Source organism: Harpia harpyja, chromosome 21 (genome assembly GCF_026419915.1).
Source record: "Harpia harpyja isolate bHarHar1 chromosome 21, bHarHar1 primary haplotype, whole genome shotgun sequence".
Taxonomy (NCBI): Eukaryota; Metazoa; Chordata; class Aves; order Accipitriformes; family Accipitridae; genus Harpia; species Harpia harpyja.
The window spans coordinates 19,601,257-19,628,069 of record NC_068960.1 but is presented as its reverse complement, the minus strand read 5'-3'; the positions used below and the strand labels follow the sequence as shown (position 1 = coordinate 19,628,069).

General features: G+C 40.5%; 2 protein-coding genes across 3 annotated transcripts in view; one reads left to right on the top strand and one right to left on the bottom strand.

The window, feature by feature from the left end:
- The window catches only part of TMEM204 (transmembrane protein 204), a 31,457-nt gene extending 7,266 nt beyond the window's left edge, over positions 1 to 24,191 (bottom strand). The window contains exons 1-2 of the mRNA XM_052772840.1: positions 23,110 to 24,191; positions 6,994 to 7,149 (exon numbers count right to left, since the gene is read on the bottom strand). Of these exons, the coding sequence (XP_052628800.1) occupies positions 6,994 to 7,149; positions 23,110 to 23,389 (436 nt within the window). The 5' untranslated portion in view covers positions 23,390 to 24,191. The remainder of the gene's footprint in view (positions 1 to 6,993; positions 7,150 to 23,109) is intronic.
- The window catches only part of IFT140 (intraflagellar transport 140), an 86,385-nt gene that overhangs the window by 42,453 nt on the left and 17,119 nt on the right, over positions 1 to 26,813 (top strand). The window lies entirely within an intron of this gene.

The following is a 26,813-nucleotide window of genomic DNA, read 5'->3' as shown; positions in this document are numbered from 1 at the left end:
TATTTCCCATAGCTATCTCTACTAAAAATAACCAGAAAATTGCTCTACTTGCCATCACTCTTCTGGATCTCTTAATTGCAATACAGTTTGAGGAGGGCTGCAGGTGGGAAATACTTCTTTACATTTAGTTATGAAAATATTAAACATTTTCATCTGGTTTAGTTTCATTTCTGTTTTGTAGCAATGACAAGACTTTTAGATGCATGGCTGAATTTCCCTGAATTAATTTCATTACGTACCTCAATCAATTTCAGATCATTTTATTGTGTTTTGTCTAAAGTCTGCACAGAGGCCACATCTTTACTAAAAATCCTGATGAGATTTCTTAAAGTACTTTATTTTCCCATAGAGCTGCTGTTTATCTCTAGTTGTTTCCCATCCGTGGCAAAACAAGCCTGGATGGGGGGGCTTTTCCGCTGGGGAAGGAAACAGATAACAAATTCACTAGGAAGACTTTTGGTTGCGACAGTATTGACTGTGTGAGTGGGGGTGGGTTGGGAGAATGTTACTTTTTGAACTTATATTTCAGATCTGTATACTGAATTTCCTGTTTGACTGTAGCTGGCTGCAAGCCAACTACAGATTTTTAACATTTTAAAAGAACTCTTGTAGTCACTTTTTTACTTCGGTGATAGTTTGGGGTTTTTTTCCAGACACCCCTTGATTCACATTCCTCCTTTTTATTAGTATATTCATAGTGCAGTTGAAGAAATACGCATTATGTTTTTCCTGGGTCGGTAGAAAGTCTATATTCAGAGTTATAATCCTTCTCTTTACAGCCTGTGCTATAGGATGACTTTTGCTGCCAGGAAAAGGGAGAAGGAAAATAGAGCAGCCAGACTGTTGTTGAGAATACACAACCCACGCTTGTGCAGCAGAGCTGCAAACAGGGAGGGGAAATTTTTCACCCCCTTTCTCTACATACCCCATAAACATTTACAGGGAATGATTTAGCTGCAATGAGTCACAAGCCTGAATAAGCTGCTTGTAGGAGCTCAACTGTATTTATCAAAGTGAGATAGATTCCCAAAGTGCAATTGCTGTAGGACTTATGTAAATGATTAATCAATTAATACCTTTTCCTGTGTCAGCTTGGCACAAAAGAGCATTGTTACAGTGCAAGGCAAATGTGGAGCTTCTGTAATAGTTGTGTGCTCTTTGTTGTAGCACCAGCTGAAAGCTGTAGAAGTATGCTTGCTTTGGTTTATAATGCCACAGAGACTTTAGTGATTTTGAGTTTTCAGTTGTACATTGTGGAGGACAATAAAAATTTCCTTCCAAGGATTTTGGTAGAATGTAACGTGTCTCAGAAAAAAACAAGTTATGAGTAGCAAAGCTTTTCAGGGGCAATAAGACCCTCTTGTCCTTCACTTTTCACCACTGAATTACAATGGCTTTCCACTTGTGGTTCTCTTTGAGTTTGTCAGACCCTCTTTGTCTTTAACTTGATAAGGTTGGGAGATTTAGTCAGTGTAAGGCAGTGAATTCCACTTTATGTTGGTTGGAAACCTTCAAAGGGAGGTGCAGAGCACTGTTTAACAAGCTTAGGTCTACTGACAGTGAACTTGCTTTTCTTGGTTACCTCTTGGAGGTTTCCTTATAAATTATGCCAGACCTTGAACTGAAGTTTGAAAAGCATTCCTTATGAATTAGACACGATTCCAGTTGGGCAGCTGTTTAAATAAGGATAAATGTGCAGACTTTCACACTGAAAGTCAGCTGCAAACATTGCTTGGCACCTCGGATTCAGAGGCAGCTGGAGTCAATGAAAGTTCTGCTTTTGATCGCAGTAGAATTTGTTATCAGACACAGGTAAGAGCTCTTGTCAGCCTGAGTGAAAACAGTTTGTGCAGAGAGAAGCAGTCGTTGACAAGTGATCCTCCTGGAAGTTTCAGTGGTCATCTTCTGCCCCCATTTTTCAAGTGCTCTGTCCATCTCCTGATACATCAGAGGGTTAGAGTTGCATAACTGTGGATCTAGCTAGGCAACTCAGTTTGAAACTTTTTTAGGACACATCTCCATCTATATATAATATGCATGTTCATAAGCAATAGTTAATATTTGAGTTGAAGCACTTTTCATTTCACACACTTCTTTCTGCATTGCTGCATTATTTCTAATGCTGTATCTGTCATAAAACATGTTCCTTATACTTGCATATCTGAATGATATTTAGCTGGTAATATATTTGTTACCATATTTCTAATGAGAATACATGCCCTTGACATTGAGATGCTATGACAAATTGCCTGCTACTCATATCAGTATTTAGACATGAAGAATATACGCAGATCTTCTCCCTGCTGCAGTTATACCAGTTGAAGAGTTCAACATACTTCTTGTGAGCTACTGCCCTTCCCAGTTTGCTGGTTCAGCTGCTCACGTGAACAGTTTCAGTCAAAATAAGTGGGATAAGCTTCCATATTTTAAGATCTTTGCAAACGCGTTTCATTTTGCGAACGTGTGAAAACAAGATTACTTTATTGTGACATTTTCAGTCCACATAAAGAAGCAGCAAGTTTGGCACTGAGATGAAATAAAAATGAGAAATAATGAAAACATTTAGCACAAATCAAGCAGTCAAGGTCTGTCTTTCTGTTACGATTTTTAGGTTATTTACAGTGTCTCATTTATTTGCTTCCTTTTCAGGAAGTATTAGGTTTACAGCTCCATAGATTTCATCTTAGAACAGATCTGGCTTGAGGGTGTTGTGAAGGAAAAAGGTGGAAGGAAGTAATAGAGAAATCAGAATCACATTGCTATCATGAATATCTTCAGCTGTATTCTCCAATGGCTGCTTTACTGGTCTGTTCTGCATTCAGATTTTCTGGATATCAACTAATCTAAAGTTGTAGTACCCAGAAGGAAGAGAGAAGGTAAATGGTCTAACAATTGTTTGATTTAGGTTTAATAACACAGAAATGAGAGTATGCACGAACTCAGTTTTCCTGTGATGCGCTAGGGGTCTGGAGTGAAACACACCATCAGCAGAAAAACACAGTAGGAAAAGCTGGAATATAATGCTTGAAATTCAAGAGAGAGGTGAGATTGTAATTTATTTGGCTGTAAATGACAAGCTCAGTAGGAACACAAAACTTTTTAATCTTCAGGATATTATGTATTAAAGTAATTTAATGCTGAAAATGGATTGGCAAGAATACTAATCATTATGATTCAGGTTTATTCCAGTCTTGGACTTTCAGAAACTAAGATGAGATCTAATGTAAGGGATATTTTATCCTGGATTTTCCCCATTATGTTTCTAACATTTCACTCTAAAGTCTGTGATAATCACCATTGTACAAGATCAGAGGCTTGGCTAGAGTCTCTTAAGGTCTGACCCAGTCTAGCAGGTTACTGCTTGTAGTAGTTCAATATTCTCTGAAGTGCTCTTTATTCCCTATCCTGTTAGTATGGATTTCCCTTTCCAACTGCACTTCTGTCAGCTCTGTTATTCATCCTATATTCAGCACATGGAGTTTGTAACAGTTCCTTGGAAAAAAACAGAAAACCCAAAACCCTCTAGAGGGAAATTTCTGAGAATTGACACAAAATTCCACATACAACACTGGTTCCATTTTCACCATATGCCTTTTCCAAAGCAAACAGCTCGCTTTCCTGTTAACTGGGAGGTGTGAGGTTGCGGAGCTTTGGAGCTGTGTGAATCCCATTGCTGTCCCAGAAGCAATGCTGTTTCCTCTCTCCTTTCCTTCCTCTTTGCTTCCTGGGGCTTTATTTTCTGTCAGAGGTCCATCCTTTTTGAATGACTGTCAAATGCTTGTGCAGGTGGCAGAAGTTAAAAAGCCATGGAGCCTGGAGTCATCGCAAGCTCTAGTGGGATCAGAGATGGTTGATTTGAACTTCTGATAGGGTTTGGAAGATAATACTTAGTACACTTAGTTTTCTAAAACAGAAAGGACTTTTGTTCAGACCTTGGGAAACTATAATGAAACCCACACATAATGTTTCAGTGGGTAAATCCTGACTAAAAATAAGAAAATTGTAAGTTGACTTTGTGATTCTGAGCCCTATACTCAAGCCTTCCTCCATAATACTAGATTTCACTCTACCACTGCAGTTCTCTTCAGCACTTGTTGGCATATTCCAGGATGAAAGTTAGAGATCAAACAGAAGCTGGAATTAGAGGGGACATGAATCAAGATAATTCTTTCTGAAATTGCTGACAGGATGAGCAATTGCAGAACAATTCTCTAGATCATTTGGATTTTGAAAAGGAAAAAAAAAGGAGGTGGGTGCTTGTGTTTTCAGTAATATATTTGAAGGTGTAATAAACAGAAGTTACCCAGCCAGTACTCAAGAAATATTTCTTAAGATCTACGTAAGTACATTCTTAAATATTGTTTGCTTTTCTCACACAAATTATCTGTCTGTCCTAAAGTACATTGGCTTTAACCCTTAAAATGAAGTAGGGGAGAGCTTCACAGTGATTTCTCTTGGGCTGTTTTGCGTGTACAAAGTGCTTTCAAAATCAGGCTTTGTACCCACTGTTCTAATGTTTTTGCCTAATATTGCTACTTGACTTTGAAAATTGATGAGAGGTTACCATCTCGGAGTGGAGGCTCAGAGGCTGAGTACTACCTGTGGCTTCTAGGATCAGGGGCGGTCGCTTTCCTCCTCTTCAATAAAGAAATCTTGGTCTCTAGATGTGGCAGCAGTCCTTCATCAGAGCAACAGAAATGCTGGACTTGCTCACAGTTTGCATGTGTGTTTTGTCTGATATCAAAGACATTTCAGCCATAATGTATAAAATGCTGTTGCCTGGGCCCAATCCAGAGAATTTGGTGGACAGGGCTGATGTTCGTGGCCAGTTTGAGTGGCTCAACATTACAGAGCACACATTGGGTTCTGTGAAAGAGGAAACAGCCTCTTTTGTCAATGCAAGCTGTACTCTGAACTGCCTGTCCTGTGAGTGCAGACCCTCGATTACCCAGGTAGTCAGCAGTTGACATACCACTGTCCTGGAAAACTAGGGAGGTCTCCAAGAAGTCTATTTTATATTGGGATAATGGCAGATACGATGAATCCTTCCCTCTTTTTTCAGAAGTATACATTCCAGAAGGCTTCAGCTGGTTGTTCTCAATATCAGGAAGGAATTTGTTTAAACATAAAACTCTCATTAAGATAATGAGATGTAAAATTAATATCATGTTACTGACCACAAGGCAGAAAACCATCTGATGATGGTGAAGGAGAGTGTGGCATAACTGCAAAGGAGGATGGGGAAGGGGGGCAGGGATAGCCACTGAAGTCATTGCATTATTTCTGGAGATGGGAGACCTTTGATTCATATAGCACAATGTCTGCGCAACTGTCACGAGCTGCCAGATCCATCTCTTCACACCTCTTGAACGCAGGCAGGCAGATGAACTCCTTGATTCAACAGCTTCTTCAGCCATTCTCATTAGTGTTTTGTTAATAATTCTGACTCTGGCCTTCCTCCCCTCTCCCCTCCCAGCACTGGGGATTTCAAGGTTCAGCTTGCATAACAGGTAATAGCAGGCATTTCCTTCTCCTGTGTCGGGATATCCTGGCGCCCTTCAGTCTCTCTCTGACTGTGTTTAAAACAGACTCCAGCACAGGAAAAAAAAAAGGGGGGGAAAAAAAAAAAAGCCCAGTCTAAAATTAGCAGCCTTGATAGAAGAAAGGCACAGGGCTGTCCACTGTGCTGTTTGTCAATGAAACAACACATCTAAACAGGGCCAGAATGCATTTCCTCTCTGGGAAAAACAGACATGTCGAGTTTTGGGGAGGATGGGAGCGAGTGAGAGTAAAGCAGGCATCACATCGATGATCAGGGAGAACTATCCAGAAGGTATCTAGAGTTACAAAGACCATGGCGTACATGAAGAGGCTGTAGGGAGGTCTTGTTATGGCAAGGTTTTATATCTGTCTGTTGGTGGCACTGACTGATGTTTGAGGGTCTCTCTGCACCTGGAAGCTGGATCGGATGCTTTGAGTTACAGAACCTCAGCAGTCTCCTCTTGTTTGGATTTCAGGTTCATCATCCTTGATGGGTGTTTATTGCTGTGAGGACTGTATTTAAATGACCTAGGCTAGATTCTGATCTTGCAGCAGTGTAAACCTGAGGTCTCAGTAGGTTTATACCATTCTAAATATTCTGAGTTTTTAAAGTTGAAATTAAAATTTAAAATAAAATGGTGTTACTTTCTTATAACCTGTTGTTTACATTGATAATAATGGTATATTTTTAATCTGATCTTGTAAGCAGCTTGAATGTTATACTCCATTTATGACACTTTCACGCATGGATATTTTATACGATTGGACTCTTGGTGTAATGAATACTGAATGACTTATTTTATGTAGTAAAGAAAGGTATTATTACAAAATGTTTACAGTTTGTTGCCACTGCTGTCAATACGGAATTGTGATAAAACCATTTCTTCCTTTCCTCATTCATTTCTGTATATAGTCTGTGACCATGAGAATTACTGTGGGCAATTTTTTTATAGCAGTCAATGTTATGAATTGACTTCAGCTGTCTTTGCTAGATTGCAGATGTATCTGTCTATCAAAATCCAGCTGATGGATTAAAATTCAGTTAGCTAAAAGCAAATAACCATGTTTCAGCAAGACTTCAAAAACTTGGTCGGCCGTTCTGCTCTGCTTTCAAACCATTCCTTTGGTATATTTTATCCTGCTAAATTATGGGATTACATTGCTTCCAGTTTATTTCTTTCATGTTTGCCTTCCTGGTTTCATAGGAAATAATAAAGGCTTGTTTTTCTTGGTTGGCAGAAGACTCATTCTGATATATACAAGATAAAAGCTTCTATTCATGTACTGCAGAATCTCATGGGGAGAGCTTTTAAGAGACAATGAGCTTACTTTTAGTTTTAGGCCTTTTTGCTATTCTTTGTCACTTGAAAGATTTATAAAGTAAGAAACTCTTTTCCACCTGAATTTAATAGAGATGAAGTAATTTCCATCAGTCAAAAGAAGTGGACTTACTGGCGAGTTGGAACACGGCAGCTATGGCCTCCTCCCACCACTGGGTATCCTGAGAAATGATAGGTAGCTCCATCAGGCCCAGGACGAAGATGAGCTGGCCAGCAGTCAGAGCAACAGTGGCGATGAGGTTACAAGCACGCATCATGTCAAACTGCACTAGGGAAACATAAGAAGTAAGCATAAAGTTAAAATTATATAAAATTCGGAAAAAAAAAAATCCTGGCTGAGCAGGTAATGTAAAATTTGTCCGTCCATAGAAAATGATTCTCAAGACACTATTCCTATTCCCAGCAGTGACTTGCTTTATCTGCATTCCCTGTGGTCTGATTAAGAAAAGATTTTCTTTCAGATGTGTATCGAATCTTTCCTTTAGTTACACAGTGTCCCTTAAGTATTGCTTCAGTGCAAAACAGTCTTGTATGAAACAAGCAGCTAATTTCCAAGGATGGCCAACTGAAGGTGCTTGACTTTTGCCCTATGAAGATTCTACCTATGATTAGTAGCCAGAATTGTTTGGGGCAGGAATGGTGTTTGTTTTGCATTTGTGTGGCACTGACTGGAATGGAACCTTAGTTCATAAATAGGTTTTCAAGACCTTAAAATAATAATAATCCAAAAGACAAATCTATAACATCCTGAATTTTTTTCACCTAGTCCATCTGTATTGCCCTAGAAAACATCCTGTGGATGTTAACACTAACATCTTATTGGTTTAAGGGAGCTTTGTATAGAGGCTTCTTAACTTTTCCTTCTTTTAATGTTTATTAATCTTTTGGATGCACTGGAAAGACCCTTGTATTTCTATCTGTGTAACGAGGAGAATGGTTGCAATGAAGATGTCAGTGCTTGGCAGTTCTGAATGAGGTGTTATGGCATAAGTTACATGTATAAATAAAAAGTTACTTTATATATATGTAAAAAAGTTCATATATATATATATATATATATAAGTGGATGTTGTTGTGGGAGTCTACTATTGACCACCCAGCCAGGACAACAACACTGATGAATTGTTCTACAAGGAATTAAAGGATATCTCTAGATCAACTGCCCTTCTCCTTATGGGTGATTTTAACTTCCCAGACATCAACTGGGAATATCATACAGCAGACACAAACAGGTCCAGGAAATTTCTGAAGCACATTGCAGATAACTTCTTGGTGGAGGTACTGAGGGAGCTAACTAGGAAAGGTGCCTTCCTAGATTTGTAGTTTGTAACCAGAGAGGGACTCATGGGTGAAGTGGTGATTGGTGGCTGGCTTGGTCACAGTGACCACAAAGTAGTTGAGTTTCAAATCGTTGGTGATAGGAGAAAAACTGCCAGCAAAACTTCAACGCTGGATATGGGGAGAGCAGACTTCAGGCTGCTGAGGGGGCTAGTCAGTAAGGTCCCCTGGGAATCTGCTTTTGAAGGTATTGGGGTCCATGAATGCTGGTCACTTTTTAAGAGCCATCTCTTAAGAGCACAGGAGCAGGCAATTCCAAAGTGTCAGAAGTCATGCAAGTGGGGCAGAAGGCCGGCTTGGCTGAGCAGAGATCATCCTCTAGAATTTATGCAGAAAAAGAAAGTGTACAGACATTGGAAGCAAGGACAGGCAACACGGGAGGACTACAGGGATGCTGTTCGCCACTGTAGGGAGAAAATTTGTGTGGCCAAAGCTCGATTAGAGTTCAAGCTGGCCAGCACTGTGAAGGACAAAAAAAAGAGCTTTTTAAAATACGTTAACAGCAAAAGGAGAACCAGAGGTAACATTGATGAGGTCAGTCAACTCACAAATAGAGATGCAGACAAAGCAGAGATGTTTAATGCCACCTTTGCCTCTGTCTTTAACACCCATGATGGGCTCTGGGGCCACCAGAGCCCTGTGTTGGAAGACCATGACTGGGGGTATGATAAACTCCCAGCTGACCCTGAACTTGTTCGAGACTTGCTGCTCCAGCTGTATGCATGTAAATCTATGGGGCCCGATGGGATTCATCCCAGTGTACTGAAGGAGCTGGCTGATGTCATCGCAGGACCTCTATTCATTATTTTTCAATGGTCTTGGGAGTCTGGAGAGGTCCCAGTTGACTGGAAGCTGGCAAATGTTGTCCCAATTTTCAAGAAGGGTAAGAAGGAAGACCCTGGTAATTACAGACCTGTCAGTCTCACTTCAGTGCCTGGTGAAATTATGGAGAAGGTTATTCTGGGAATTACTGAAAAACACTTGAGAGACAACACAGTCATTGGTCATAGCCAGCATGGGTTCATGAGAGGAAAGCCCTGCTTAACCAACTTAATTTCCATTTATGACAAGGTCACCCATCTAGTTGATCAAGGGAAGCCAGTACATGTGGTGGTTTTGGATTTTAGCAAAGCTTTTGATACTGTCTCTCACAGCATCCTTCTGGACAAACTGTCCAGCACACAGCTAGACAAGTCCATACTACGTTGAGTGAGCAATTGGCTGATGGGTCAGGCTCAAAGAGTTACAGTAAATGAGATTACATCAGGCTGGTGACCAGTCACCAGTGGGGTTCCCCAGGGCTCAATTTCAGGGCCAGTGGTCTGTAATGTTTTTATAAATGATCTGGACATAGGAATCTAATGTACATTAAGTAAGTTTGCTGACAATACTAAACTGGAGGAGCTGTGGACTCCCTCGAGGGTAGAGAGGCCTTACGGGGCGATCTGGATAGGCTAGAGAGCTGGGCAATCACCAAGCGTATGAAATTCAAGAAGAGCAAGTGCCGGATTCTCCACCTGGGATGGGGTAATCCTGGTTATACGTACAAAATGGGGGATGAGAGGCTGGAGAGCAGCCCCATGGAAAGAGATCTGGGGGTTTGGGATGATGGCAAGTTGAATATGAGTCAACAGTGTGCCCTGGCAGCCAAAAGGGTCAACCACGTCCTTGGGTGCATCAAGCACAGCGTAGGTAGCCAGTTGAGGGAGGTGATTGTCCCACTCTGCACTGGTGTGGTCCCACCTCAAGTACTGTGTGCAGTTTTGGGCGCCTCAATATTAGAAGGATATTAAACTATGAGAGTGTGCCCAGGGAAGGGCAACCAAGATGGTGAAGGGTCTCGAGGGCAAGACTTATGAGGAGCAGCTGAGGTCACTGGGCTTGTTCAGCCTGGAGAGGAGGCTCATTGCAGTCTACACCTTCCTCAAGGGGGGCAGCAGAGGGGGAGGTCCTGATCTCCTCTCTCTGGTGACCAGCAATAGGATATGAGGAAATGGAATGAAGCTGTGTCAGAGGAAGTTCAGACTGGACATTAGGAGAAGGTTCTTCACTGAGAGGGTGGCTGGTGCCTGGAACAGGCTCCCCAGGGAGGTGGTCATGGCACCAAGCCTGTCAGAGTTCAGGGAGTGTCTGGATGACACTTTTAGTTATGTGGTTTAGTTTTAGGTAGTCCTGCGAGGAGCAGGGAGTTGGTCTCGATCATCCTTATGGGTCCCTTCCAACTCGAGATATTCTATGATTCTATATTAAATATAAATAACAAATGCAGAAATGATTACAGACATACATATCTGGAGTCTTGGCGAGAAACCTGATTAAAATGTGTCTCCCAGCTGGCTACTGAATGGAATATATTCATTGTAAAGTTGGGTACTTTTAGTCAGGCTTTTTTCCTACTTTTCCTGTTAACCTGGTGGATGTCCTGTTTTCATCCTTTTCCTTCCTCTCTAGCAAAAGGTGGGATTTGTAAATATTGTGCAATTCAACATCTCTTGCTAATATGTCGCTGCTATTCTGAAATCGAAGCAGCTCAGTGTTTAAGTTGGCATATATTAGAAGAAGAATGACATGAATATTCACCAGATTTTCAAAGGTGACTTAACTGGTTATAAGTTTAGTGGGTACACTGACCACCAGAATTCGATTCCTGATCTTCCAAGGAGACTGCTAGGAAGTGCAGAAAACAAAACTTGATATAAACAACCAAAAGTAAACATCACTGTGGTAATCATTGAGTCTGGTCTACTTTTGTGAGTCGTAAAAACGAGTTTACCCTTTGTTTTCCCCTCATAGGTCATCTTTATCTTCTAGTGTTCTAAATAACAACTCACGATTTAATTAAAATTTAATAAAATATGGTATTGTATCTGAAAGAGTTAGTTAAGAACCATAGTCCATTAAACTTTTTCATGTTGAATAAAATGTTAAGAAAATAACATACTAAGTATTTTGGGGTTTTCCTAGTGAGTTCATCTCTGACCAGAGAGGAAAATTATTTCACTCAAAAAAATAGTTTGCTCAAAGGTTTTGTGTTTAACTTTCACAGTTGTCCTTTCTAGCATTGGGAGCATTTAGATCTCTTGCCATGTTGAATGCTTACAGGTCATGAGGCATGTTGGCTGATAACAGAATCATATTCAGATGTCCGAGCTTTGTAAATACCAGTAAAACTTTGAGCATTTGGAGTGTTCTTCTGTTTTTCCACTTAAATGGACTTCTGTAATACTTTGAGGACCAATGCTTGCTGAAGAGATATTAATGACTTTCAAATGAGAAATGTACTAAGTAAAGAGCAGGCTTGCATCCATTATTATTAAAGTACTTTCATTTGTCAACAGAGCTATCTGTAGTGTCAAAATAAAAAAATAGTTGGTTTACAGCCATAATGAATTCTGTTGCTTTGCCATAGATGATATTATATCTAGCATACTAAAAATAGGAAGTTTATGACTGTGACTCAGTTGAATTCCAACAGAATTTGTAATAAATTACTCTTTAAATAATGGTTCTATGATAGCTATCCTCTCTTGCAATTGGAGAGAGCAGTAGCATTGGATGTGTAACATTGATGATCTTTACTGCTGTTTGCAAGAACTGCAGACTTAGGGATGCTTATTTGCCTAATACATTACCTTGTTCAGAGAGCTGTAGAAATGCAACTGATATTTCGCATAGCTGCTTCTTTTAACCAAAAAGAAGGTTGCACATGGTGCAGGTTGGAACCGCAACAGGATGATGATAGGTAGAATAAGGAGGAAGCAGCTCATATGATTTCATTAAATGTGACACCAGTTCTTTTTATGGAATAAGGTTTTACAAGAATTGAGTACCCTTCCATATTTCATATTAGAATATTGTTGTTTTATTCTAACAGGTTTAATGTATGATCTGTCATCTTTTGGTTTTGTTCTAGAATTGTAATGATCCCTCTTCCTCAGAGGGGAAAAAATCAAACTTAGTAATGTATAGCTCTCTCCATTCTTCTTGCAGTAGAGCTTGTTAATTGTATTCAGCCTGAAAGTGCCGCTCTGCAGATGCCTATGCTTTCTTACTCACAGCCATTGTAACTTTGCATGTTGTTAGCTCAGCACATGGTAATTCTACTTTGTACACACACAACCCTAAGCTGAGCTGCTGCAACATGAAACCTACCACCCCAAAAGGTGGTAGTTGCAGAAAGCAGCTCTGGCCTCCTTGTATTGAGGACAACCACTGGACAACACTGATCAAGAAAGGGAATTGAGTGTGCAAATTCAAAGCATTTCTTCAGATCCTGTACCCAAAGACATTGAAGGTGTAAATCATGTTGAGGAAGGCCAGGCCACAAAGCTCTTTTCCTGCTTGAATGAGTGTTCCATCCAGGAATAAATATTTCTCATCTCATATAAAATTGGCTGCAATATAGTTTTTGTAAAAGCTGTGAAATTTAGTGCTTACCTTTGTGCTCTTTACTCTGCCTGTTGCTGTTTTAAATTATATGTAAATCAGAAATTCCTCAGCAGCCATCTTCAGTCCATTCTGATGTGTTTTCTATAGACTTTATAATTAGTATGAATTTAGGATCATCTGTTCAACCATTTCAAACATTTCCGCTTCATTTACAGTATCCATGATCCCATTGTAACTTTCTGTGGCCATTGCAGACTTCCACCAACTTTTGCAGAATGATTTATGTTAGCCACAATTGGTAAAACAAGAGGTTCGTAATGATTATAATGTCTGCACAATTACTGGTGGCATTTGTGTTAACCATTACCTTCTAGAATCTATTGTCTAAGACTGTCATGACATAGGTATTTTGGATGTCCTACCTTTTTTGTTTTGAACTTGTTAATGTCACCTGTCTCCTGAAGTTTAACTGTGAAAGGGGTTTCCTATAGCTAGAGGTGGATGCTTACAGCAGAACAGAACTGGACGCCGCAGAAGGTGTTTATTCCTTAGTGTGTGTCAGACATAGGTGAAGGAGAGAGGGCAATCCAGAGTATATCTCTGCTTTACACCTATCTTTCCTTCACCTCCCTTAAGATGCAACTTGGTTGTTGAGAATTGGAAAGCAGTAAACACTGAATGGCTCCAAAACTTTGCTATAAGCAAGATTATATTGTTCATCAATATAAAATGCTAGTCTCTGACTTTTTCCTTCTGGAAGCCTATCTTGATCCCCGTTTACTCTGAGAAGTAATTAATTCATGGACAGGGTATCCAGCTGGGTCTCTTGTACAGCTGGGGGTACTGGCTAATGAATTCTGCTTTGTTTAAAACACAGTGATCCGTCAAGGGTCAAAACCCAAACTCCAGGGATGGGACCAATTCAAATTCCTTGTTGTTTTGCTCACTTCCTAGACCAGATGTATCCATCTGGATTAGAAATGTTGATTTGATTTTGTTATTTGCAAGCAGCAATTTTGTTTTGTTATGTTCCATGATAGCCCCAGGACTATTTGTGCTTTGCAGAAGTAGGTTAGTCATATTGGAGAGAAATTTGCAGTGTTTTGGGATAATGAGGAAGGATGATCTCACTGAAACATCAGATTAAGCTCATTGCTTAAAATGTGAGGTTTTCTTCCCCTTTTCTGTCTGCATATAAGGGAAAAAAGAATCATAACTGGCAATTTAAGCTTTTTACTGATTAAAGCACAGAGTGCATATGAAGGAAACTAAATGGCCCAAGATACTTTAATATTTGTCTAAAACTTCCCCTGAGAAATACCACTTTTGGTGAACAAAATTTTAGTGCAAACTTAGGTCCAGTTTCTGTAACTTCCTAAGTTACCAGCCCTGGGAAGAGTCTAGTGACCGTACATTTATTCACTATATAGGGACAGTACTGACTCTGAACACCTCACTGTGGCTTCACAATTTCCTGCCTGTCATCTAAGCTGCAGGGGCTGACTGTGAGCATGCTGTTATCGTATCCCCACTGTGGAACACCAAATGTGTTACATCAAAAAAAAGCTATTTAAACTTTGTAATTAGATGGGCAGGAATTAATTATGCTTAGCTGAAGGATAGTACCACCTTTAGGCTGCTGCTAAGTTGATTACATCTATCAGTTCATCCATACTTTAAATCTCCTGAGGAATTTTGCTGCCTTCTTTCTACTGATTGTTTTGGTGTTAAACAACTACTTTAGTTGTGTTTAACTTCAGTTTTCTTTTAACCAAAAGTTACCCTTTTGGGTATTGATTTTAAAAATCATTCCAACCGCTAGAGTTCTGAGTGTAATACCTTTTCATCATTGACTTGCTTTTTAAACATTACTCAGTTGTTAACCTTTTTTCACTGTCAATATAAAAAGGCAGACTTTATAGGATGAATTCAATGGTTGCTATGTTTGCGGTGAAAGGGATTTAAAAAAAAAGTATTCTATCTGTGCTCTTTCCTTTTTATGGTTCTTGGGTTTATTTATTGATTACTTATTCAGTGAATTATTGAGTATACATTCTGAGATGTACCTGATTGTCTTCATAAATGTTTCATGTTCATACGTGACTTTATTCTGGAAAGGAGGGTGAATGGTTGTGTTTCTGAAATAGAGATTTCTAAATAATTATGGATAGAACTGGTAATGCTTCTTATGCCTAAGTTGCTTCACTTATTTTTGTAAGAACCCATTTTCAGTTGCTTGTAACTGCTGGACTTCATCTTCTTGGGCTGGCTGTCTGCACGCTGAGATCATATTCTGCTGTTAAAATTTAATCTAACTACATCAGTAATTAGATTTTGTCTAATATAATCACAAGATTCTGAGTACACTGTTTTTCTCTGGAACTTGACTTGGCACCTAGAGTACTGTGTTACCTGGAGTACTCGTTCAGCTCTGGGGCCTCCAACGTAAGAAGGACATGGACCTGTTGGAGTGAGTCCAGAGGAGGGCCACGAAGATGATCAGAGGGCTGGAGCACCTCTCCTATGAAGACAGGCTGAGAGAGTTGGGGTTGTTCAGCCTGGAGAAGAGAAGGTTCCAGAGAAACCTTATTGTGGCCTTCCAGTACTTAAAGGGGGCCTACAGGAAAGATGGGGAGGGACTTTTTATCAGGGAGTGTAGTGATAGGACAAGGGGTAAGGGTTTTAAACTGAAAGAGGGTAGATTTAGATTACATATTAGGAAGAAGTTCTTTACTGTGAGGGTGGTGAGGCACTGGTGCAGGTTGCCCAGAGAAGTGGTGGCTGCCCCATCCCTGGCAGTGTTCAAGGCCAGGTTGGATGGGGCTTTGAGCAACCTGGTCTAGTGGAAGGTGTCCCTGATCATGGCAGGGGGGTTCGAACTAGATGATCTTTAAGGTCCTTTCCAACCCAAACCATTCTGTGATTCTATCATTTTGCTGACGTGTTATCCTGAGATACGGGAATACATCTCCTGCTATTCTATTAATACTTACTCCAGTAAGTAGTCTGATAAGTCTTAGTATACACTGCCTTAACAGAACCATAGCTGGCAACTAAATCCTCTGAAAGCCCAGCAGCGCTAGGCATGTTCATCACATCATGGCTCTGTTGTCACAGAGCAGTGGATATGCCACAGTACTGACTACAGTCTTTGCATGTGTTCATCCAGCCACTGTGGTACCAGACACTCAAGAGCAGAGAGCAAAGAGTTTGTTCTATCCAAGCTCTGAGCCCTTGCTACATGGCTCCAGTGAGCTCCACTTCTCATTCCTGCCCCAGTTACTAAGCCATTTGGAAAATAAGTAACAGCTATGCCTGTGCATTAACCTAAAGGTTTGAAGCCTGCCCATGATTCAGGTTGAGCTTAGTGCGTGGTTTTGTGTAGCAGAGTTCTACTTTTTCAGCCTTTCGGAGTAATTTTTAAAATCCACGTTATAGGGACTTTAGAAATGCAAAGCCAAGCATCCAAACATTGGGAAAAGCCAGAATAGTACACTTTAACCTAAATGGGCTTATACTGTTTTTTCCTGGGAGATCTGATCCATTCAACACATGAAATAGTGCTTTGCAAAAAAGCTGAAGTGGTACTGTTCAGACTGGCTCTCTATTTGACTTCTGTCCTGCTAACTCTTACTTACAGTCTTGCTGTTAATGAAATTGTGTTCCAACCTGGAGAACTGAATTCTGTATTAATAAATAATTTTAGAAGAAACCCTTCTTTATAATTCTAAAAAAAATCTACTTTAGCCAAACTTTTGGCAACTAATTGTGTGTTCCTCTTGTTTTGGATGTCAGCATTGTCAGCAAAGATAGATGTGCTGTGCCTTGAATATCAAGAGCACTATGAAAATGCAAAGTACAACTATGCTTCATTTTTACAATGTAGACATAGGAGATTCAGCACTTACTGTTAAAATAGTTAAGAGATGATAAGGACAATAAATAGAATCACTGTAATTATTCATTGACAGTCAGCATCATGCTATGCCTCCCAAACTTCTGCTCTATTAATGAAGTCTTTGCACATTTCATTCCTTCTGCTGATTTAAATTTGTGGTATTTATGTTGTTAACCTCTTGAGCTGTTTTTTAGAGTATGAATTAGGAAATACATTGAAACACTTTAACGGTATTTGTGAAACAAACTAAAACAAATGCTGGCAGTATCTAAGTGCACCTTTGCCTGACTATTTAACTGAGACTGTGGGAAGATCTAATTAAAGCACTGCCTCTTTGATACAGATATATTTTGATGGTCTGAATATACAATAATTTCTGAAAAATGAAACAGATCTGAATCTAGTTTTTTCTTCATCAGTTTGTCCTTTCCACATGAGGATGTTGTTTGCATGTCTTATTGTAAGGACAGGACTTTATCCTCAAAAGGAAAGTGTCTCCCTCTCTCTTTTCTTTTTAAATCTCCATAAGCAGCCATATAGCTTTCAGCTACAAGTCCTCAATATGTTCTGTTGCTGGATGGATATCTTAAAAATGAGAACGGTCACTTATTTTGCTTGGTTTCATCTCCTGCGTAGCTTTGTAAAGTATGCAATTTGTGCTTTTTCACATAAAAATAATAATTTTTTTAAAAGGGAGGGGGGGAATCCAATCTATTTTGGCATAATTAAAAGAATGTTCTGATGTGAGAAACTGGTGAAATCTTCCATCCCTTTAGGAATTTTGGAACTTTATGATTGAGCTCATCTGAGCGTGAAACTTCATATCTGATTATTTAGTTTGAAAAGCATACAGATCTTGTTTAGGGAGAGAAGAAGAGTGTGGTTGGTTGGTTGTTTTTTTAACAGCTTCAGTAGTTACTTTTGGAGTGAAGACATAGCTACATCAACTATTTTCAACATGAACAAGTGCTTATGGTTAAATGGTGGGCACCTTTCAAACTCAACATTAAGACCAATTCTACACAGTGATCAATTTTAACAGACAAGGCTGTTACATAGTTCCTGTTGAGATGTTAGTTGTCTACATGTTATGGTTTGCCTGTTTATAAACATCAGTAGGGTATTCTTGTTGGTGGCTGTAACAAATGCATTTAATCTGAAATTTTCAAAAGCTCCATAGCCGTTTTCACTCTTAATGCTTTAACTGAATTCAAAGTCTCAATAGTGAGAGTAATCAAACATTGATTTCTCTGATAATATTTCTTGCAACACATGTGAAGGTACTGTATTGAAACACATATTAGGTTCATTTTCCTATCCTGGATCCCCAAAAGTTTTGAACTTTTCCAAAATAAGTACACAGCATAGTAAAATCCACATTAAAATGAGCATTCACTCTAATTTGAAGAGCCAGACGTCTTACAATTCACCTCCAGAAAGATTGCATATTGGCCTCTATCATTAAATTAGTAATTTCACTTATTTAAATATTGATCATATTGCAGATGTTAGGAGGGGGAATCACAAGCCCTGAGCTGCCAGCTGTCTGCACTGCCGCCATCTCTGTGTAACAGCCTGAGCAATTTACCAGGCAACCATGCGTATAGTAAGGTTTTGGGCTTTTTTAAATCTGATGGTAGTTCCTGTCTTCTCCAAATGCAGTGGGCCTCCTTTCTTGATCTGTATATATTGAAAACGTTACGTGTGTTTACAACATGCTCAGCTGCTTGACTCAGCCTGGCTTCCATACAGCCAAATTTCAGAGAACTTTGTGGACATTGGAAATTTGTGTAAATACAGTGGACACTGGCACTCAGGTGAACTGGTGCTTCTGCAAGCAAACGTCAGCTCCTTATTCCCACACGGAGCAGCATCCTGCCTTAACTGCTGTATTTCATAGTGTACATGTGTTTGCATAAATCATACATTTAGGCTGAACAGGTGTTCATATTTGGTCCCTATGGCAGTCACGTAGGCGCTCATGATACCGTGACTGTCCCTGGCACTGGTTTTACTTCCTTGTAAGAACTACAATTAATGAGAGCTATCTTGCTCTGGGCATCTGTAGTTGATATACGCTTCCCACTGTTGGGATTTTCGTTACGTCTTCTGGAGCCCCGAAGAACCGAGCAAAGTTTTTAGATCTTTTTAAACCCCTCCCTATTCCTGCGTCTCCACATTGTTCATAATGTTCTTTAGACAAAAAGGGACAGACTGTGACCTTGGCTAATGAATAAATCAGCTCCATCTGTCCACCCAGAGATAGCCTTGTAGCACAGTAGGGCTTAAGGGCATATTTGTACCGCGCAGTGTGGTTAAAAATATCTAAGCTGACTCCAAGTAATCTGGTGTGTTCACACAGTGCAATGCAGTATTACTGGCCAGGACATAGGTAACGGTGGCTTTGAGTAGGTCTGGTTTGCTCTGAGAGGGCATCACTGGTGGTGTAGCTGCGTGTTCTCGCTACTTGAGGTAGCTTGTGTGTCCCTGCGTGATGCTGCATTGCTTGGTATGCTGTGTCTGCTCGTGCATCAGGTGGGCACAAAGCTGAGTACTGAGTACTCCAGACACGCTGTCTTACCCAAGATCTTACTACGTGTATGCTTCTACTATATATGGTCTTTTTTTGAAGGGTTAAGAGATGTAGACAATAGCATAATCTTCCCAAATTTTGCAACAGCTCTGAAACTTCATGTCCATAACCTTTGGCAAATTTCTTTGCCCTCACTCAGATGACAGGAGAGTGAAGCTACCTGGCTAGGTTTTGTTAAAGTGTTTTGAAGAGGGGATGTGCCATCTGGGTTCTCGGTGAAGCCTTTAAGTTTGTATTGCCTAGTGGTTTGTCCATGTTAGAAAAACTTTGATTGGTGTCCTCATAACTGGGCTCTGATTCTCAGCATAAGCAAAGATTTCAGATCTGGTAGTTTGTTGCCACTAAAAGGCAGCTATCTCACCCATCATCACACTCGCCATCACTGAGCTCGTGCTAGAAGCAGTACTTGTTGGACTCCTGATACCACCGGTTAATCCAACAGAAAAACAACCATGCAAAAACCCCATCCTATCCTGCTGCCCAAACCTTCCACTCCAAACCTGGGTATTTTCTTGCTGTTAGTCATTTGAACTGTCTCACATAAGCTTTTTAGCATCACAGATGGTTGAAAGAAGGGTGCAGGAGTGCACAGCGAGAAGGAGAGAAAGAAAGAAGTGGATAAAGACAAATGGAAGGGCCTGAGATCTCTCCCTTCCAGGAGCAGTGAGGCTTGAGCTTGAAGAACAGAGTTGAGGTGCTTTCCCCTAGGACCAAAGTCATCCACGTTTCTTGTGTTGTGCCTTGTTGAAATAGTTCACATTGAGATGCTTTGTCCCCATATAATATTTTTAATATCATTTACTCCTGTCCCTGGATTTTTTTTCCTATTTCTAGTCTTTTTTTTTGGTCACAGCGTCTCTTTGCTGCAGCATCTGTAATCTCCCCATGTCTTTTATGTCACTTGGTATTTATACCAGTGGTCCTTTACCGACACTTTAATATCTTTGATGTGGTGTTTACATCATAGGATTTGAATGCAAAACACCTTAGTTTTCCTCTTGCTCCAGTGGTTTGTGTTATGGTGAAATAATTCACACAGATGTCCTGTTAGTGGGGAATTGGATCAGAGAGGTATTTGGTATGGAATTTGACTCTGTGCTTCCAGAGAGGCTTTTGGCAGACACGCTCCATCACGTTGACTTTTTCTGTTCATTCTGTGCACAATCTTTTGACAGATCAGTTACTATGAATTTTACTCAAAATATGCAAAACTTCAATTATTATTTGTTTCAATTTGCTGTAGTTTATTTTTAGTTTAAGCACATGCAAGTCCTGACACAATGAGCTACTTCCATAATGTTTTTGAAAATCATTTTGCTTGAGCTGTGTACATGATGAGGGGAAAAAAAACCCACCCCAACTTTATTGTGTCCCCTGAGAAGGTGCTTTGCCAATGATTTCAATGGGAGAAAGAGCACGCAGTGAAAGTCAGTGAAAAAAAGGTTTTAAGAATGTGCTTCTCTCTGTCAGTGAGCAAACCTGCTTATAGTAGTGCATTTAGTTGGCTGTTATTTACATAGTCATTTTACAGAAGCCATCAGTATATGGAAAAGCAAATTCTCAAACATTTTACAGTTTTTCTGTTGAACTGTGAGATAACTAACTTGTAGGATTGTGGCCTTTTTTGCATTGCTATTGGAAGAACATATTTTCTATTTATTGTTCTACCAATGGCATCCAAAAAACTACATGTTAACTCCTATCATCAAGGAAGGAATTTATTTGTTCAGAAAGTTATTTTTTATATGTATGTACACATATACACACAGACACGTTTGTGATTTATCTACAGCTGACAGATGAAGATTGCCATATATATTACTAAAATAACATGTGGTTTTTATTAGATAAATTCTTTAAAATGACAAGAAGATGGATGCAGAATCAGGCTCATATTGTGTACAATCCATGGAAACATATTTGTCTTAAAAATATGTGCAACAGATTTGTTTCCTCCTTAGTTTGTCATGGCACAGCTGCAGAGGTGAGATTTTTTCTTTTAAATGCTTTATAAAGATTCAGAATTGGCCTGTTGCTTACTATTTCCTTCCAGATTAAATAGTGAATGGATGCTTTATTCCTCACAAATTGAGTCATTTGGCTTCAAAGTCCTCCTTTAAATGAGAATTTTTAAGATTGTTTGTTAGAGAATTCTTCTGGGGACTTGATCATGCTATAATTATTACTCTGAAATTTTAAAATTTTCTATCACATTTTGCTGCTTTTTTATGTAGGAAGTTGCTGCCCATACAATTCTGCTATGAAACTGATATATCTGTGCCAATCTTTATAGCACCACCCATCTTCTGACCTGTGCACAGCAAGAAATGCAAGTTTGTGCGTTTAAAATGCTGCAGGAGCCAAATTCAATATGCAGGAGCTGTTGAATATAGAACATGTACTTTTAAAATTCATGAATGGTATGCATGTTTTTCAAGTTAGAACATGGCTTATAAATATTAATTGGAGCAGTGATGCCAGTGATGAAGTTGCAGATACACATCAAGGAAATTTCTCAACAGTCTAATCCTTTTTATAATTATTTGTCATTACAAAAGTTCTTTCAGTTAAAAAAGAATTGAAAGTTAGGTTTAGGGCTAGTTTCAAAGTTTTCAGTTTGTGATTTATGCAGGTTTAACATTAGCAAATGTGCAAAAAATGTTACTGCACAATTTTGTTGGAAAACATGATATGGAATGGGTCCACATTAAAGCATTTTTTTAAAAGAAATTCCTCTCATATTTCTTTGTTTTCGTCTCCAGAAGGATATGAGAGACTTTGAGGAGGAGCAGAGCATTTTGCTTTCTCCACATTTCAAACCATGAAAAAAAATGTATCTGAAATCACTTACGTTACTAATACCACTGTCCTTCAGAGGCACCAGAGCTGTTCATGAGCAGTGTTAAAATCTCTGGAAAACCCTAGTGTCTGTCAAGGCATGAACTTTATAGATATTTGTTCTGTTAAATTCAATTCCTTGAAGGATGCAGTTCAAGCATTGATTTGGCGGAACGAACAGCCCCGAGGCACTGCCGCTCACAGCCCTCGTCTCTTAACAGCTTGCTCAGGTGCCTGCCTGGAAACCAGCAGAGGCTTGCAGTGGAGTAAACCTCTTGGCACTGGGTTAGCTGTGGTCACAGCCGTGGTGTCCGAGATGACCGCAGGTATTCCAAGCACAGTTCTGCTCTAGTTTCTTAATGAGAGCAGGCTTGCATCGTTAATGTTATGAATGTGATAAGTAAGGTGCACTTTTTTATTATTCAGCTTTATAATTCTCAACATTGGCTTACAGGTTTCATCTTATCAAAAAATTTAACTAGCTCAGTTTAAGCTATATGCATTCTTTAGATCCCATGAGTCTGTGAATTTGCAAAATGAGAAATACATCATGCTTAATGATTTTCATGTTCTCCAAGTAGTATGCTAATTGTGTTTTTTTCACCAAGAAGAATAGTTGCATACATTAAGGCCTATCTCAATTTTACATGTTTTTACCAAAACTAGTTCTGTCTTTTCCGCTCCTGGCACTTCCAACAAAAGTAAACAGAAGGGAGAAATAACTTTGCATGGCATCTGAATACTTTCTTTAGGTTTTTTTTAATTTTATGGTATTCAGAGCAACTGTGGTTGGGATTTAGTGTATTGAGCAGGAAGGGATATGCTTATAGCAGGAACCCAAGAGGGAAAAGCGAGATGTTTGAAAGCTTAGACTTACACTTCACAGATTATTTTTTCAAAGTACCTTGTTCCATACGCTGTACAAACTAGACAGCACAATATAGATTACTGCTTTTGGGGTGGGAGGAGGAGGAGTTTAGTTCATCACTGGTGGACATAATTATTCTTGTTTTCCCAAATTAATTTATTCAGGGATGAATGTTAAGAAATGTTTGGAATCAGACAGTTAATGATTTCAGGATGCTCTGCTAGGCTCTAAATTCCCTGGGGACCTTGTACACTGCATCTGTCACGACATAGCATAAGCAGAGAAGACAAGAAGTTGAACTTACGTTTGACAGTACTGCGTGACTCCTGGAACCCAGCTGACTCTGAACCCCAGCCCAGGGCTTCACACTCGCGCTCCTCCCCTTGCCCATGCCTGGCACTCGTGCTTGCACCTCCTCTGCTCTTTTCTGCCAGCCAGCACATCTTCCAGAGCCCCACGCTGCGCTTACGCCCGTCCTCTAGGGTCTGGTATACCCAGTTGGGAGTAAAGGCAGCTGCGTTGTTAAGAATGAGTGAGACCAGGGCTACCAACACAGCTGTGGCTACCAGTTTCTGGACAGTCATATCTGACTGTCAGCTTGCTGCCAGTCTCTGTTTGCAGAAGACACGAGGTCTCAATCAGCTGCAGCACATTGAAATTGGACTTGAAACAGAGGCAGCTTCCCTAGGGTGTTACGAGTGGCTAGAGGACATCACCGTTCATTCTCAAAGTCAACTCCAGAGGTGTTTCTGATCAAGGAAATGAGAATTTTGTGAGGTAGGTAGAATTCCATAAAATAAGAACACAAGCTTTTTTAGGTCCTTCCCAGCTTTGGCTTATCCACCTTCTTGCACTTTGATAAGTAATGCCAGTCCTGTGATGAACTGAACGATAGGGAGGTCCATTCCTTGTGAGACGAGGTGAAACCAGAAAGAATCCAGTCTCGAGGCTGGAGAGCCTGAGCTGCTGCCAGCGCAGAGGCGGGGATGCTTGCCAGCAGTGTGCCAAGCGCGCCGGGTCCTCCGAGGCAACCAGCGCCACTCCGAAAGCTTTTTTTTTTGGATGCAAACTTCAGAATATCCCACAAACCGTGACAAATGTCATTCTCTCAAAGCCAAGCTGAGCTGGAGGTGAATGCTGTCATCCCAAAGGAGCTCTGCAAGTTTGGAGTATCTCAAGGAGTTTGCTTTGCTGTGTCCCTCTCTGAAGATCCGAGCTGCGAGTGCAGGGACCGGAGAACAGCCACTGCTGTGAGGAAAAGGCCCCCCCCACCTCTCCACGAAGAGGAAATGGCTGTTTTTGTGGCTGGTTTTGGTGAGCCTCTGGGCGTAGTCGACTGCAACAAACAGAGCCACTGCCACAGCAGTCAAACATTAACAGGATGTGTTTCCTGAAAGGAAAAGACTATGGAGACTTCTAAAGTTGTACCTCCTCCCCTCGGCGAGCCCCCCTCCCCGTCTCACTCCTCCTACCCTCCCAGCAGCACAAAGCAGGGCTGCGAGGATGGGGCTGCGCATCGCAGGGGAGCCCAGGGAGCACCTCAGAGGTCCTCTTTAAAGGGGAAAAAAGAAGTCCCCAGCCTCGACCCTCCGAACATCAGCTCTGCAGAAACGGATTGAGGAGAGGGATTTTGAAATGCTTTTTACTAAAAGCAAAACAATATTGAGGTTTGCTGTTGAACAGCATGACGAAAGCGGGGGGGGGGGAGGGGGCACTGATGTCCCCCTTCCTCTCTGCAACCCTAGAAGGGAGCATGGCAGATAAATAGAAAATGCAAAAACTCGAGGTTCTCAACCTGGTAAAAAAAAAGAATTTGAGGGTGTCTGAAAAGGCAGTTGGAAGTGTTACGACGTGAATGAAGTTGAAAATCTCTGCATTGCAACTGTGCAGGGCTGGCACAGCCCTGAGCCCCACGTTCTGGTGTGCTGTCAACGCTGGTAGCTCTGCAGTGCCTCTGAGAAGGCTGGCCACCTCCCTTCAGTGGCCAGAGGATGGAAAAGCTTCTGCAAGTTCCTTAATATAATGCCTCTGTTCACAATCCAGTACAGAATCGACTACCATACAGCAAGCCAGGACCACAGTGCTGGTGCTGCAAAAACTGCAAGGAAAGCAGCTTTAATAAACAGATTAAAAAAGAGTTGTTGAGGACATTTCAAACTGTCCCTGAACATGGATGTTTCCAGAGGGCTTTTTCAGAGACCCACTCTCCAAATGGCTGTTTGCTGTTTCCATGGGCTGCCCAAGTCCTGCCGCAGGGCCAGGGCCGAGGGCAGACAGCCCTGGCAGGTATTGCCCTGCTGTTGCTGCCGGCCTCCCCTGCTCCTCTGGGCATTATCGCCTGTGGTTATGCCCTTCCTTGAGCTGAGCCTGTCAAAATTCTTTAGGCTGAAAAAATACTGTACAAGGTGTAGTATTAAATAGTATATTGTGAAATGAAGGTGTGACATTCTTGTCCACAGCCTGGAGAGGGAGTAGCGAGAAGTCGTGGCAGAGTACCTGCATCACCAGGCGCAGCCGCGCTGCACTGACTCCACCTGAGATGTTGGCACAAGAATTCACATTAGTGTAGTTAATAAAACTAGGTTAGAAACTGATTTATAGCAGTTCTGTCTTACCAGCTAAGTTACTTTGCCCTTAGTCAACAAATCCACACTAACCCAATACACGTAGACAAACTGGTTGGAAATTTTTTGAAAGGCAACGTTTTATTTTCTAAGACTTGTGGCTGAGAGGAGTGGAAAATATTTCAATGAAGTTCATATGCCCCTATAATTAGTTTTCAGCTATTGGAATTGAATGTACAAATCTGGCTATGATTTCACCCCTTCTTTGTGCGCTTGGCTCATTTTTAATCCTTAAATGGATTAAGCTTTAGGTACTTTGAGCATATTCATACTTTGACAGCAGTACAACATCTTTGGTTTCTTTCTTTCCTGCAATTGGTCATGTTTCTATACATCTCTGATTTTAGAAGTTTCAATATAAATAACACACTGGTGTTCTGCCATTCTTCAAAGAAATTTCCTAACAGCATTGACTATATTTTCATATTTTATAACCCATGGATTATTTGTTACTATTTTAAGGCTGTGATTCAGCGGCAAGGCAGGTCATGTTCATATGCAGATAATGCCAGGAGAGATTTACCTTTAGGGAAAAATCTCTTCTACCCGATCACACACCTGCTTCTGCCCCCTCCTGTCTTTGATTTTTGTGATTTGTGGAAATCTAAGCATGTATTTTCACAAGGGCACAAACTTTCTTTGCATGTTACCTGTAAAAAAAAATAGCAATTGTATTTTGCAAAGGCTGGACAAATCAGTCTAATCATTTAAAACTTAGTCACATCTCTTCCTCTTTCCACACCAGTTATTTGGTGTGAGAATATTCAACCTCTTTTTTTAATTCCATCAACATTAAAAATAAATCATATCCTTCCTAAGTCATACTTGTCTTTGAGCATCAAAGGGACCAGGTCATCTAAACATCATGGCATTAGTTTGTGGTTTGGGATATATGATACTTGAGCAATTCTTCATGTTACATGTGCAAATCCATGAAAGTCAATGAGTTTGCATTTAAGGCAGCTTTCCCGGCGGAAAAAAGTAAATGTCTTTCTCCCAGATTGCCTCTTGTTGCCGCAGATGGGTGGGTGGCTATGTAGTGAGTTGCAGCTGGGAACGGATGGAGATGAGTCAAGTGGATCAGTTCACTGCCACATAAAACACAGGAGGTGGTGCTGGGGCTGGTGACAAAGCTGGCCTTAGATCAGATGCTGCATCCCTCTAGCTATGGTGAGGTGGTCATCTCTAAAGAGGCTGCATAATTTTAAGTCCGTATGGTCTCTCTGTTGATGGGGACTGCCACATCACAAATGATTTGGGACTTTCAGTTTCTGTGATGATGAAATTTTTCTGGGAGCCCCGGTCATGGCTCACAGAGCAGAAAGGACAGCAGCGCTGCGGTCTTCAGCCCGCCCAGATAACACACCAGTACAGAGAGTATCTG